Below are 11,996 nucleotides of genomic sequence, written 5' to 3' on the forward strand. Positions count from 1 at the left end.
TATGAGAATCTTCCAACGCACGGCAGGCACTTTGATCTAGTTTCATCTTAACTGATTTATTTTTAATCGGGACCGTCGATGTTCAGAGTTCGGATCTCCTAGTCCGGTCACATGATTTGCTGGACGTCTCTCGGGGCGGGCCCTTCCCTTCTCCATTTTTGTTACTTTTCTTTTGATTTAGCTCTTTGGGAGTCTTATAAGGCTCTTCCTTCTTCTTTATGGTGGTAAACCAGAGCATAGCATAAACAAATATCCAAGCTTTTTATCTTTCAAACCTTTGAAGATCAGATTCTTATGTTTCGCCCTTCTGGTCCAAACAAACGAACGATCACCGTCTCATGCTAACCCACTTGACCAATTTTGATCATTCGATTAAGACCTACCCAGGTTCTTCCTAAATTTCAGAGACCCTATCCATTAAACAACTCTTTGTGTCGAGCCATTTCTTCATAGGTCGGCCTAAAAAACGTATGTGGCTATTAGGACCACGTATGTCGCATCACACACTAAATTATTGAGGTCCCCCATGCATACACTTATCTTGGCCTTTTTATTTGTTCTTATTAATCGTACTCATTTTGGTCTTTTTATTTGTTCTTATTATCAAATAATTTTATTACTCTTATGTAATTGTACGTGACGATGGTAGTTGTATATTATAGTGTTATGACTTTAACCGAGTTGGGTCAAGGGTAAAAATTGATTATTTTTTTTATGGGTGACTCCCAGTTTCCCACCAACTGGCCTTTGAGTCTAGAGGTTGCATCCAATCAAGCCGAGCCTAAACCTACATATGTTTGAACCGGGTTTGATTTAAATATTACGAATTCGAGTTCGAGCCGAACCTAACTTCAAGCCTAAAATTGTAATCGAGTTAGAGTCCAATAATTTTAACCGAATTTGAGCTATTTGTATAAAATATAAGTCAAATATATTATATATAAAATTATGCATATAATTTACATAAAATTGGACATAATCTTTGTATATTAACCCTGCATAAAATTATTTATACATTTTGCATAAATTTATTCATAAAAATTGCATAATTATGCATAAAATTTTATTCAATAATCAAACACAAAAAAATTCATTTGAAAAACAACGGTAGCATTTGTACTCAATCAGATCGTTCTGATTCAAGGACTGGAAAACCAGATCATCGAGATAGAGAAAAAGTTTAAGAAAAATTGTTTTGGATGACTTAATCACATGCCCATTTTTCGTTTTTTCTTCGGAGGATGTTATGATAGTATTTATAATAAAAAAATAGTACGTACGGTTTTCGCTCCTTGATTCCCAAGAAGTTGAGAACAAAAGACTCGAACTCGAAGAGTACACCTTCTGCCTCCTTGCTCGGGCCTTCGTTAAGTTAACAAGCTGGCTCGCGAGCTTTTGAATCAAACCATGGTTCAATTGAACTCGACTCGTTAACTTAAATGAGCCTGATCTAAATCTGGAACTTGGTTCGAGATCTAAATAAACCGAATTGAACCAAGCCGAGCTCAAGCAACTTGCGAACCGGCGAATCGGCTCAGTTTGATGCCACCCCTAGTTGTAACACTAAGGACAACCCTAAGAGTACATATTCCAATAAAAAATTTATAATCGAAGATAAAAAGAATTAAATTAACGAATGACTCTCACTTATTTACGTCAAAATTTCAATCTGTTTCGTATAGGCCCAAGGAATAAATTACCAAGATTATGCCTCCACGTCAGATGGACTTCATTACAAGATTCAGAATAATTCTCAATTTTCGTTTTTCTTTCTCTCCGTATACGCTACCTCATAAGCCGCCTGCTCTGACAGCGTTATTAGGGACGACGTGGCAAGTTTATGCTGCCACTCATCGAGTAAAAATGTAATAAATCGCAACGAGAACTTTCTGCTACGAAATTTGTGGCACTTTTTTTTTATCAGAGATATTATATATTTTTATTTTATAAAGTGAACGGGATAATCATCAGGGGATCGAACGGTTCGATGATGTCCACCTCGTCAATTCCGGAAGTTTCAGTTCCGACTACACGTGTATTTTGTGAGATTCAGTTAAACCGCGAGAGACGATACAAAGTGGAAGTAAAATTGGAGTGTGGACAAATGGTGACAGAGATATTCAGAAATAATTTTCGTCAGCAGCCGTTTGTTCTTCTTCTTAAATTCTTTTACTCTTACGATCGACTTTAAGAATTATGCTACATTGCTTTTGTTATTTGGATGTTATTTCCAAAACTCTCTCTGGTTTTTGCGGTCTCATATCGCAATTTCGATCAATCTAGGTTTGATCTTATGTTGTGATTCTTGTTATTACGTTGTTGTGGTTTGAGCCGTCTTTGTTCCTAATTCTAGTTCCTTATACGAGGTTTGCGATTTTCGGCAGGGCACAAATAGGTGGGAGGCATCTCGAATTGCTGATTTCAATGTGATTGAGTAGGGAGAGGCTGTTATAGCGGTAATGAAGAAGGTCGGGAAGTATGAGCTTGGGAGAACCATTGGCGAGGGGACCTTCGCCAAAGTTAAATTTGCTCAGAACATTGAGACAGGAGAAAGTGTCGCTGTCAAAGTGCTTGCAAAGAGCACTATCCTTAAGCACAAGATGGTGAATCAGGTAGTTCGATTATGCTGTCACTATTGCTTTCTTCAATGATTATTTTCTGCATTATGACATTCGAGGTCCTGTTTGATGTATGCTAATAATGGAATAGATGTTTGTCTTTCTTATCGTCACAGTTCTTGCTTAGTGTCAATGAAAGTTTAACTTGGGAAATGATGCTATGATATGAGAAGAGTTTTTGTCAGATATTGGTTCATTTTTCTGATCATTTCTTGATTCACTCTTTTCTACCAATAAGAGGAAAATAACAATCGGCTAAAACTGATTGTGAGAGATATTTAAGTAGCATTGAGAAGAAAAAAGGATGGGAGTTGAAAGTCATCGGGAAATGATAACAAAAAAGCTGACAAGGGATGGAAAATTTGAGTAACTGAGGACAAATTTAAACACGTGCTATGTCTCAGTCATTGTGCCATCAATACCTGACCTTAAGCTCATATACATAAACGTAAAATTAAAGTTAACTGACAAATTTCTCTAAGCTTCAAAAAAGCAAAAGGTAAAAATTTTTAAGAACAAATTTTGCAATTTATTATCTACTCATGATAAGGTTTCTCGTTTACGGCAAGAAAGAAGTTGCTGACGTCAAGTGCTATTTGTTATTTATTTTCTCTAATTCTTTTATTTTTCTTAACTTCTCTAGTCTCCTTGTAATCGGAATTTCAGATTAAGAGAGAAATATCCATAATGAAGATTGTCAGGCATCCAAACATTGTAAAATTATGCGAGGTATGAATGATTTATTCTTCCTCCTATTTCTTCTGCTATATCATTTGCCAGAGTTCTTGGATACTTTCTTTTTTTTCTATTCTTTCTTTTATTTTTTCTTCTTTGGCTCTCCTTGACCCTAACTGCTTGGAAAATTTTGTTCAGGTGTTGGCCAGTCGGATAAAGATATACATCATTCTAGAATTTGTCACAGGTGGACAACTATTTGACAAAATAGTAAGACTTCTTAAACAGTGACTAGTAATATTGATGGAGTTATGACTGGTTATATTGGTGAAGTTGTGTGCTTGCAATAATCTACACCATAGAATTCATAGGTGTATTGAATTTCTATGGCTTCATCTAGATAAATTTACATATGTTATATAGTTTGCTCATTTTTTATCTCCTGGAAAAAAAATGGACAAATTAGAAATGCAGATTTGGATGGCTACAATGTTAGTGCAATTGCTCATAGTTTCTGTCTGACAATTCTTGGTGAGCTTGCTTGCTCGTGAAGCTGCTAGAAAAGTGAATTTCCTTTTTTATAATCGCAAGTTATTATGATGTAGCTGACCGTTGCTGGCTGTGTTATGTGTTTTGCAATTTTAGTATGATGCACTTTAGCACCATTTCTTTGCATTAGAACATATCAATGAAAAGCCTTTATCCTTGGAATAATGACCGGGACTCAGGACACATATCAGCCCCTGTGAAATCTGGGTTGGCTTGCCTGAATTGGTTCTATTTTCCCGAATGAGTCTGACCCCCTAACTCGACCTGACCCCTCCCAAACCCACGTCTACCCTTTGAGTTGCCATAACATGCTTATATCACACCTAATTTAAGTGGGGCCTCTTTAAAACATGTCAATTCAGTCAAGATTCTTTATGTGCATGCAGCTTCATCCTCATGCATAGACAGTCATTCAATGCATAAATCTTCAATCATGTCTACCATATGTCAAATTAGACTTATGGCATGTGTATCTAATAAAACATTGTATGCTCTCTTATTGAGTCAGTTTCAACAGAAGTATTTTTTTCTTCTTCTTTTTTTTTTTTTTTTTTTGAGAAAGAATTTCTGTGGATGTTCAAAGGTGAATCATAAATTTCAATCTCTTTTTCCCTACTTGGAGGCATGTCTTGGACTATCATAATTGTGGACTTATGAAGTCACTTTATTCTCATTTTCTATTATTTGTTTGCTCTTGGTGTTGAACCTTGACTCTTTATGTATTAAAGGTTACCTCTTTTTCAGCAGGTTCACCAAGGAAGGTTGCGGGAAAGTGAATCTCGACGATACTTTCAGCAACTTATTGATGCTGTTGATTATTGTCACAGTAAGGGTGTTTACCACAGAGATTTGAAGGTTAGGCTTCTTGATTTTTCCTCTATATATTTTGATTTATTGTTATCAGAACTTCTAATTTGTATTTTTGTTCAGCCTGAAAATCTTCTCCTTGACTCCAAAGGAGATCTCAAAGTTTCAGACTTTGGCCTCAGTGCACTACCTCAACAGGTAAGCTCATTTTCCCTTCCTGTTCTTGAGTTATATGACTCAGTTTAGCTATTGACTTTGCATCTCTCGTTTTGTTTTGGTACCTACCTACTTTTAGGGTGTAGGACTTCTGCATACAACATGTGGAACACCAAATTATGTTGCTCCAGAGGTAAATGCTCTTTATGATGGCCTTGCTTACTTGCTTCTGTGTGTCCCATAGTTTGAATAATACATAACTAGGGGTGGCATCGAACCGAGTCAGTTCGTGAGAGGCTTGAGCTCGGCTCAGTTCCGACTCGGTTCAATTCGATTTATCTGGATCTCGAACTCGGATAAGGCTCGTTTGAGTTAACGAACCGAGCTTGACCGAACCATGGTTCGGTTTGAAAGCTCGCGAACCGGATCGTTAACGGGCTTGGGAGTCTTCCTCCCCTCGTCACCGCCGAGCCCCTCCCATCCGCTGTTGTGGCCGTCTTCGTCGTCGTCGACAGCTGCTTGCCGGCCACCTTCGCCGCTGCTTTGTCGATTTCTTTCTCCGATTTTTTCCTCCCCTCGTCTGCCTTCGCCGCTATTGTTGTTGCTGCCGCATCCGTCGCAGCCGTCAGCCCTGACGACAGGTCCTCGCCGGCGCCGCTAGACCCCCTTCCCTCTGTGTCGCCTCGGCGGAAAACCAGAGACCTAAGTTAGGGGAGAAATAATTTTTACCCCCTACGTGTGAAGACATCGTGCACACGTGCGAGATCATAAGCAAGCAAAAAAAAAAAACTCTTTCTTGAACTCCAGTTGTCCCTTCCTCATGGCTCTTGAAGAGACTCAAATTGTTTGTACTCTCTTAATGCTAACTCCACTCAAGTTTTTCAGAAAAACAGATTGGTAGCATTTTAGAGTTGTTGTTGTATGAATCCATGCTTTGAAGAAAAAACGAAAATGGGCATACAATTAAGTCATCTAAAACCATTTTTCTTAAAACTTTTTCTCTGTCTCCATGATCTGGTTTTCTAGTCCTTCAATCAGAACGATCTGATTGAGTACAAATGGACAAAACTAGCGTTGCTTTTCAAATGAATGTTTTTGTGTTTGATTATTGAATAAAGTTTATACATAATTATGCAGTTTTTATGAATAATTTTATGCATAGTGTTTAGATAATTTTATGCAGAGTTAATATACAGAGGTTATGTCAAATTTTAAATAGAAGTTATGCCCAATTTTATGTAAAATGTATACATAATTTTATATATAATTTATTTGACTTGTATTTTATGCAAAGTTTTAAATGTAGGTTGGAGCTCGAACTCGATAAAAATTATTGGGCTCAAACTCGATTACAATTTTAGGCTCGAGACTAGGCTCGGCTCGAGCTCGAGTTCAAAATATTTAAATCAAGTTCGGCTTGAACATTGGCAGGTTCGAGCTCGGCTCGATGCCACCCCTATGCATAACTGATTTCATGCATAATATTTTTCTCAGGAACTATTGCTTCATGGATGATTTATCACACATACTGGTGCATGTGCATGTGTGTGCCTGCTCTACTCAATTCTCTTTTGTGCTATTAGGACACATTAAATTCTTCAATGGTCCTCAAATTTATGCTTCTTGTACTGTTGCACATTTTCACAATATTTGAGCAACTGTTATACTAGTGTTTGTCCATCCTTAAATCACTTCTAAAATTTCTTTAGTTCTAAATAACTTTATAGGCATAAAACTATTGGCAAATACTTTCATACCGTATTTTATCTAAACTTCTAAACATAGAGGTTTCCCTGTAGGTGCTCAGCAATGAGGGATATGATGGTGCTGCTGCTGATGTTTGGTCCTGTGGTGTCATCCTTTTTGTTTTAATGGCTGGATACCTTCCCTTTGATGAAGTTGATCTTCTAACCTTGTACAAAAAGGTATTTTTATGTCTCTATTTGCACATGTATGGCTATGTTGACGTATCTTGTAGCTAACCCAAGAGCTTTTTGTTCATCACGTTATCCAGTGATTCACTGTTACCTTTGTCCCTTTCTGCAGATCAATGCAGCAGAATTCTCATGTCCACCTTGGTTCTCTGTACGAGCAACTTCATTGATATGTCAGATACTTGACCCGAATCCTGAAACTGTACGAGGAACAAAGTTATTTATTTCAATTGATTATGCCCACATGTTTAGTAGGTTCTGCCATTTATTATGAGTGTATTAGATAAGAAGTTTTATATGGTTTCCTTTCGATAGATGATTTGGGGTGTTGATATTGCTCAAGCTCTTGTTTGGTATTTACCTTGAATGTTTCCTTTTTTGGACTGCACGCATAATGATTTTGTATTTATTGATATTGACTCTCTCAAGCACTAGTATATGCAGCTATGATGGAGCATACAGGGGTACCAAGTTCATTGAATAGGGAAACTTTAATGCTTCTTCGGAACAGCACCCCCTCTCTTCTTACCTGCTCAAGAACTGGTTTTGAGACGTTCTAGTTTTGACTCTTATGTATATTACTTTTTGCTGGAGACTTCTTAAAGTCTGCAAGCATGCCTTACTCCTGGGTGGCCACGTGGATGGTGGTCCATCATCTGCTAAAACGCGCTTGTTCATTTAGATTGTTTTTGCCTAACAGCACATGGTGGTTCATCCAAGAGAGCAACTTAACAAAGCATGTAAGATAAGATTGATTCTGGACTAGACTATGAGTGGGGAATGATGGACCTACTTGTGAAAGCCTAGAAAAACTTAGTAACAGACTAAAAATCACTAAAAGAAAATACAAGGAATACCCTATTTGAGCTTTTGTTAAATTTTGTTATATAATCCTGTTGATTGCCATATTGTAACAACTCTTCTTATGATGTTTGTGGCCTTGTGAAGCTGTTGCTGAAGTTTCAGTCTTTAACAGGCTGTTCCTCATCTTAAGTCCAGATGCGTGGTTTGTAAAATGTTTTCATATTGGCATGGCATATGCTTCATAAGATTCAGTTCTCTGTGATCTTTTGACTCCTTATATGATTCAGTTCCTATGACTTCTTGACTCCTTTTTGTGATTCATTTCCCTGTTCTTGCAGCGGATTCGAATTGAAGGGATTAGAAAGGATGAATGGTTCAAGAGGAACTATGTGAGTGTGAGACATGAGGAAGAAGAATCAGATGTTAATTTGGATGATGTCCGTGCTGTTTTTGATGATATTGAGGTTTGTGATCTTGGACCTTCCATTTTCCTTTTGGCATGTGATAAATTTAAGTTATTTTATAGTTTCCATGTTGTACTTGTTTTTTTAATTGTTACTGAGACTGATAATTTGGTGGGTAAGCAATGGATTTGAAGTGGTTGTGAGGCTCAGTCACTTTTACTAACTATAGTTGCATTGCTTTTCTTTTTTTCCCCTCCTAGGACCAATATGTTTCTGAGCAGCTCAACAATGATGAAACGGGCCCGATAACGATGAATGCTTTTGAGATGATTACACTATCTCAGGGGTTGAACCTTTCAGCATTGTTTGACAGGCGGCAGGTACAGCTCTCTTATGGCAATGCATGCATCATGTGTCATCTTTGGCTTCTTCTAACTTGACTTTGCAAATTTTGGTGGCAAGTAGTAATGAGCAAATTAATGTCAGCTGACAAAAGAAAATTCAGTGAAACCCACTAATCAGAAAACTATTTCTATCACCCCTTTTTGAAATGGAATCTGTCCCCAGCAATGCCGTTAGACCCTGACCTGTTCCCGCATTAAATGAGGCAGGTTGGGAGAGTCTATGTCATTTCTTCTCATTTATGACTTTATATTACTTTGCTTTTGTTACATGATAGTTCTACTTCTCTGTGAATGTCTGATCGTTGCAATCTCAAAATTGTATGATCTCTCAGGATTACGTAAAATGCCAAACTCGTTTTGTATCACGAAAACCTGCCAAAACCATTATATCAACTATGGAGGCTGTTGCTGAATCCTTGGGCCTTAAGGTCCATTCACGTAATTACAAGGTATTTATGTTATGTTCAGTTTGCTCTAGGGTCATCCGTATTCTGTAGAGAAACACTATCTAGGATATTATTATTATTATTTTTTTTATGAAATGTGATCTATCTAGGATATTATACTTCACCAATGTCAGTAAATGACTAAGCTTGACAATAGGGACAGCAGAGAAACTGAGATTAATAATGCAGGATGAAGGACTCTAAGTTGGAGCTTAATTTCTCCGTCTTGTTACTGGTGAACTTGCCTCCTATCACCCACATGTCATTTCTATAACAGAAACGGGCCCTTTATTACCTTCTATTCCTATCAAATTTAGGGTCTACTGTGCAGAGTTATGATGAAACAAACAGGAACCTTTAAGGCAATTAGCTATTTATGCATATAAAGAGTTGGTTTACTAAGTTTTTCACTTAATAGGGCTGCATACTGATGGTTTCATTTTTCAGATGAGACTAGAAGGAAAATCTGCAAACAGGACTGGGCCGTTTGCTGTGGTATTAGAGGTAGGTCTAGCCCCTTTTAAGTTTGATGGTTTCACTTTGCTTTGGCATGGCTAAGATTTTCCAGCAAAGTTGGGGTCATCACCTTTTATAGGTTTTTGAGGTTGCACCATCTTTATTCATGGTGGATGTAAGGAAGGCTGCAGGGGATATCCTCGAATACCACCGGGTCAGTTTTTGTCTGTTGTTCATTAATCTGCTACTTTTTTGCTCGTAATTGTAATTCCTTGTTTCTGCATGGTGTATACAGTTTTATAAGAATTTCTGCAGTAAATTGGAGCATGTCATTTGGAAACCAACAGAGGGCATGGCCGCAGCTGGTATATATAATTCAAACAGTGAATTGCTGATCTGATTAATGTTTCTAGAAGTGAAGCAATGCATCTTGCATCCCGGCCTGTCCGCAGTTGTTGACAACGAAGCAGTGATTGTAAAGGGCTCTACCACTACCTAGAGAGGCATGAGATCAAATTGCCTTACAAACAAGGAAGTTCAAGTGGAACATCGAGTGCCTGACTTGTGTATGAGCTATAAAATTTTCAGTAATCCAGACCCATTATGGTGGATGATCTTGCGGCATCCTGTTTGGGCCAGATGCAGGCACAGGAGGACCGGTGAAGTCTGCCAGAACGTGTCTGGAAGTTAATGGAAGACCGTTTCATCCCTTGAAGATGTTAGAAATATATCTATCTGATGCATTAATACGTCGAAGTTTGATTGCTGTCTTTACATGGACAGTTAAGTTTATATATATCGTATGGAACTCGTGAACCTTTCAAGTTGGTTTTGTAGGAAGGTCAGGTCCCTTTTTTGTCCATATATTCCCTAATTGATTTGAGAAGTTACTCGTTTTCTTTCCCTGGTTTGAAAACGATCTTAAAATACAGATGCAGCTTTTCGGCTGAGCGTGTATTACATGAGATAGAATCAAGATACAGATATCAAGGATCAAAGAGCTTGTTTCCACATCTACACTTCCATCCATGATAAGAGTTAATAGCCTTCATCTTCTTGTCTCGCCGCGCTCGTAAAGCTCTTTCTCTGATGCGGAGGGATTATCAGAGTTGCCGTGCAGGGTCTGCAACAGAAGCATTTGTTCACGAAAATAGGTCTGGAGCCCAAAACCATGCGTCTCTGCACAAAGCCTTCGTCGTACTGGAAAATACTGGAACCAACTGGTGATGAAAAGCAACAAAACACAGTTCTAAGACGAAGACGATAAATGGAAAAAGTCGCACATGAGACGACTCTTAGATTTAACCTTGAGGTCAGTTTGGAACACATAAAAAAAACAAAATGGTAGAGAAAGAATTTTTTTATTATTTAGTAATAAAGAATCATTTTTAAAAAAAACTACGAGAGAAATCACTTTATTTTTTAGTTAATAAATTCTCTCAAAAAGGAATTCGAGGAGATAAAATGAAAAACTTAAGAGAAAATTTTAAAATTTACTATATTTTCCTTCTCTTCCTGTAAGATCTATAAGAAAATTACTTATAATCTTAAAAAAATATATCAAAGAAATAATATATAATTATAAGGAATTAAAAATAAAAAAAAGTTAAAAAATCTAATAATAAAATAAAATAAAGTAAATAAATATAAAATTCAAAACATTAACTATTTATTAATTGGATTTTGATCTCAACAATTGATTCAATTTTTACCAAAACTCTGATTTTGATAATTAATTTTTTTTAAAAATCTCCTTACTTTGACCATATTGAGAATGGTTTTCAGGTTCTTTCAATTTTGATCAGGATCAATATTAACCATATGAATCTTCGTTCAAGTTTTTTTTTTATAATTAAATTTTTATGCCTATAATTCAACCAGAATATCGAAGATATTTTTGTAAGATTTGAGAGTGGCGGCCTAGTTGCTTTCATAGCCTTATCCTTGAACATTCTGAAACTAAAGAGAGACCCCGAAACCGACAAGTTTCGGAACTCGGGAACGGAAAAGTAGACGCTTGTACGCAACGGGAATTAGGAAGCGGCTGGATCTCTGGTCGATCTTTATGGTCGGGTCAGTCGGTGCGGTGGACAAAAAAGAATAGATGGGACCCACGCAGGACGTGGCGGCTTAGTTCGTACCGTAACGGGAGTAGGGATAAATTGCTTAGTCAATGTGCAGAACCGGCGGCCGCCCCTGTAAAAGGCGAAATGCCAATTTGGTCCCTGCCTCAGCCTTCGCTCAAGTTACAATTGTTTTTCCAAAAACCTCCTTATAAATCATTAATTGTAAATAACCAATCTTTAGCTAAAATTATGAAGTCATCAACTATACTTCAATCTAAAATTTAATTAATTAATCTTACATGAGATAGAATTACTTTAATACCCTCAAAGTAATCCTCTAATATAATTATCATTTACCACACCCCCTAGCCTTTACTATACTTAATGAGATTTGAATACGATATAAATTTTATTTATAATAAAATTAGAAATAATCGACGATAAAAATAGGTATTAAGTGACAACTTTAGTTTAGTTATCCAAATAAAAAATTATTAAATTATAATAACAAAATATACCTGATTAGTGGTACGATTAAAAAATTTACATAAATCAAAATGTTCTTCATCTTCAGATGTTCCCTTTAAATTCTCTTTAATATAATTACAAATTTAGTTGTTTGTATTTGTTCTTAATGTCATTACACAAATATAATTGGTAATTTCATATATTTTAAT

The 11,996-nt window shown here is 36.8% G+C and overlaps 1 protein-coding gene across 3 annotated transcripts; it reads left to right on the forward strand.

Annotated features, from left to right (window-relative positions):
- The first annotated feature begins 2,058 nt into the window (after positions 1-2,058).
- Positions 2,059-10,149, forward strand: LOC137949582 (CBL-interacting protein kinase 24-like). Of its 3 annotated transcripts, none has more exons than XM_068795664.1 (15): positions 2,059-2,145; positions 2,385-2,612; positions 3,285-3,347; positions 3,492-3,563; positions 4,587-4,697; positions 4,773-4,847; positions 4,945-4,998; positions 6,605-6,730; positions 6,852-6,941; positions 7,882-8,007; positions 8,208-8,327; positions 8,684-8,800; positions 9,245-9,301; positions 9,393-9,467; positions 9,549-10,149. In XM_068795664.1, the coding sequence occupies exons 2-15, from the start codon at positions 2,460-2,462 to the stop codon at positions 9,651-9,653; spliced, it is 1,344 nt and encodes a 447-aa protein (XP_068651765.1). In that variant the 5' UTR covers positions 2,059-2,145; positions 2,385-2,459; the 3' UTR covers positions 9,654-10,149. The 3 variants fall into 3 exon arrangements, with proteins under 3 accessions (XP_068651765.1, XP_068651764.1, XP_068651766.1); XM_068795663.1 differs by having other exon boundaries at positions 2,091-2,283; XM_068795665.1 differs by having other exon boundaries at positions 2,091-2,283; positions 4,590-4,697.
- The last annotated feature ends 1,847 nt before the right edge of the window (positions 10,150-11,996 follow it).

Source organism: Aristolochia californica, unplaced genomic scaffold (assembly GCF_029961685.1).
Source record: "Aristolochia californica isolate CCGP_79_NKW_82.1479 unplaced genomic scaffold, dmAriCali1.0.hap1 SCAF_14, whole genome shotgun sequence".
Lineage (NCBI taxonomy): Eukaryota > Viridiplantae > Streptophyta > Magnoliopsida > Piperales > Aristolochiaceae > Aristolochia > Aristolochia californica.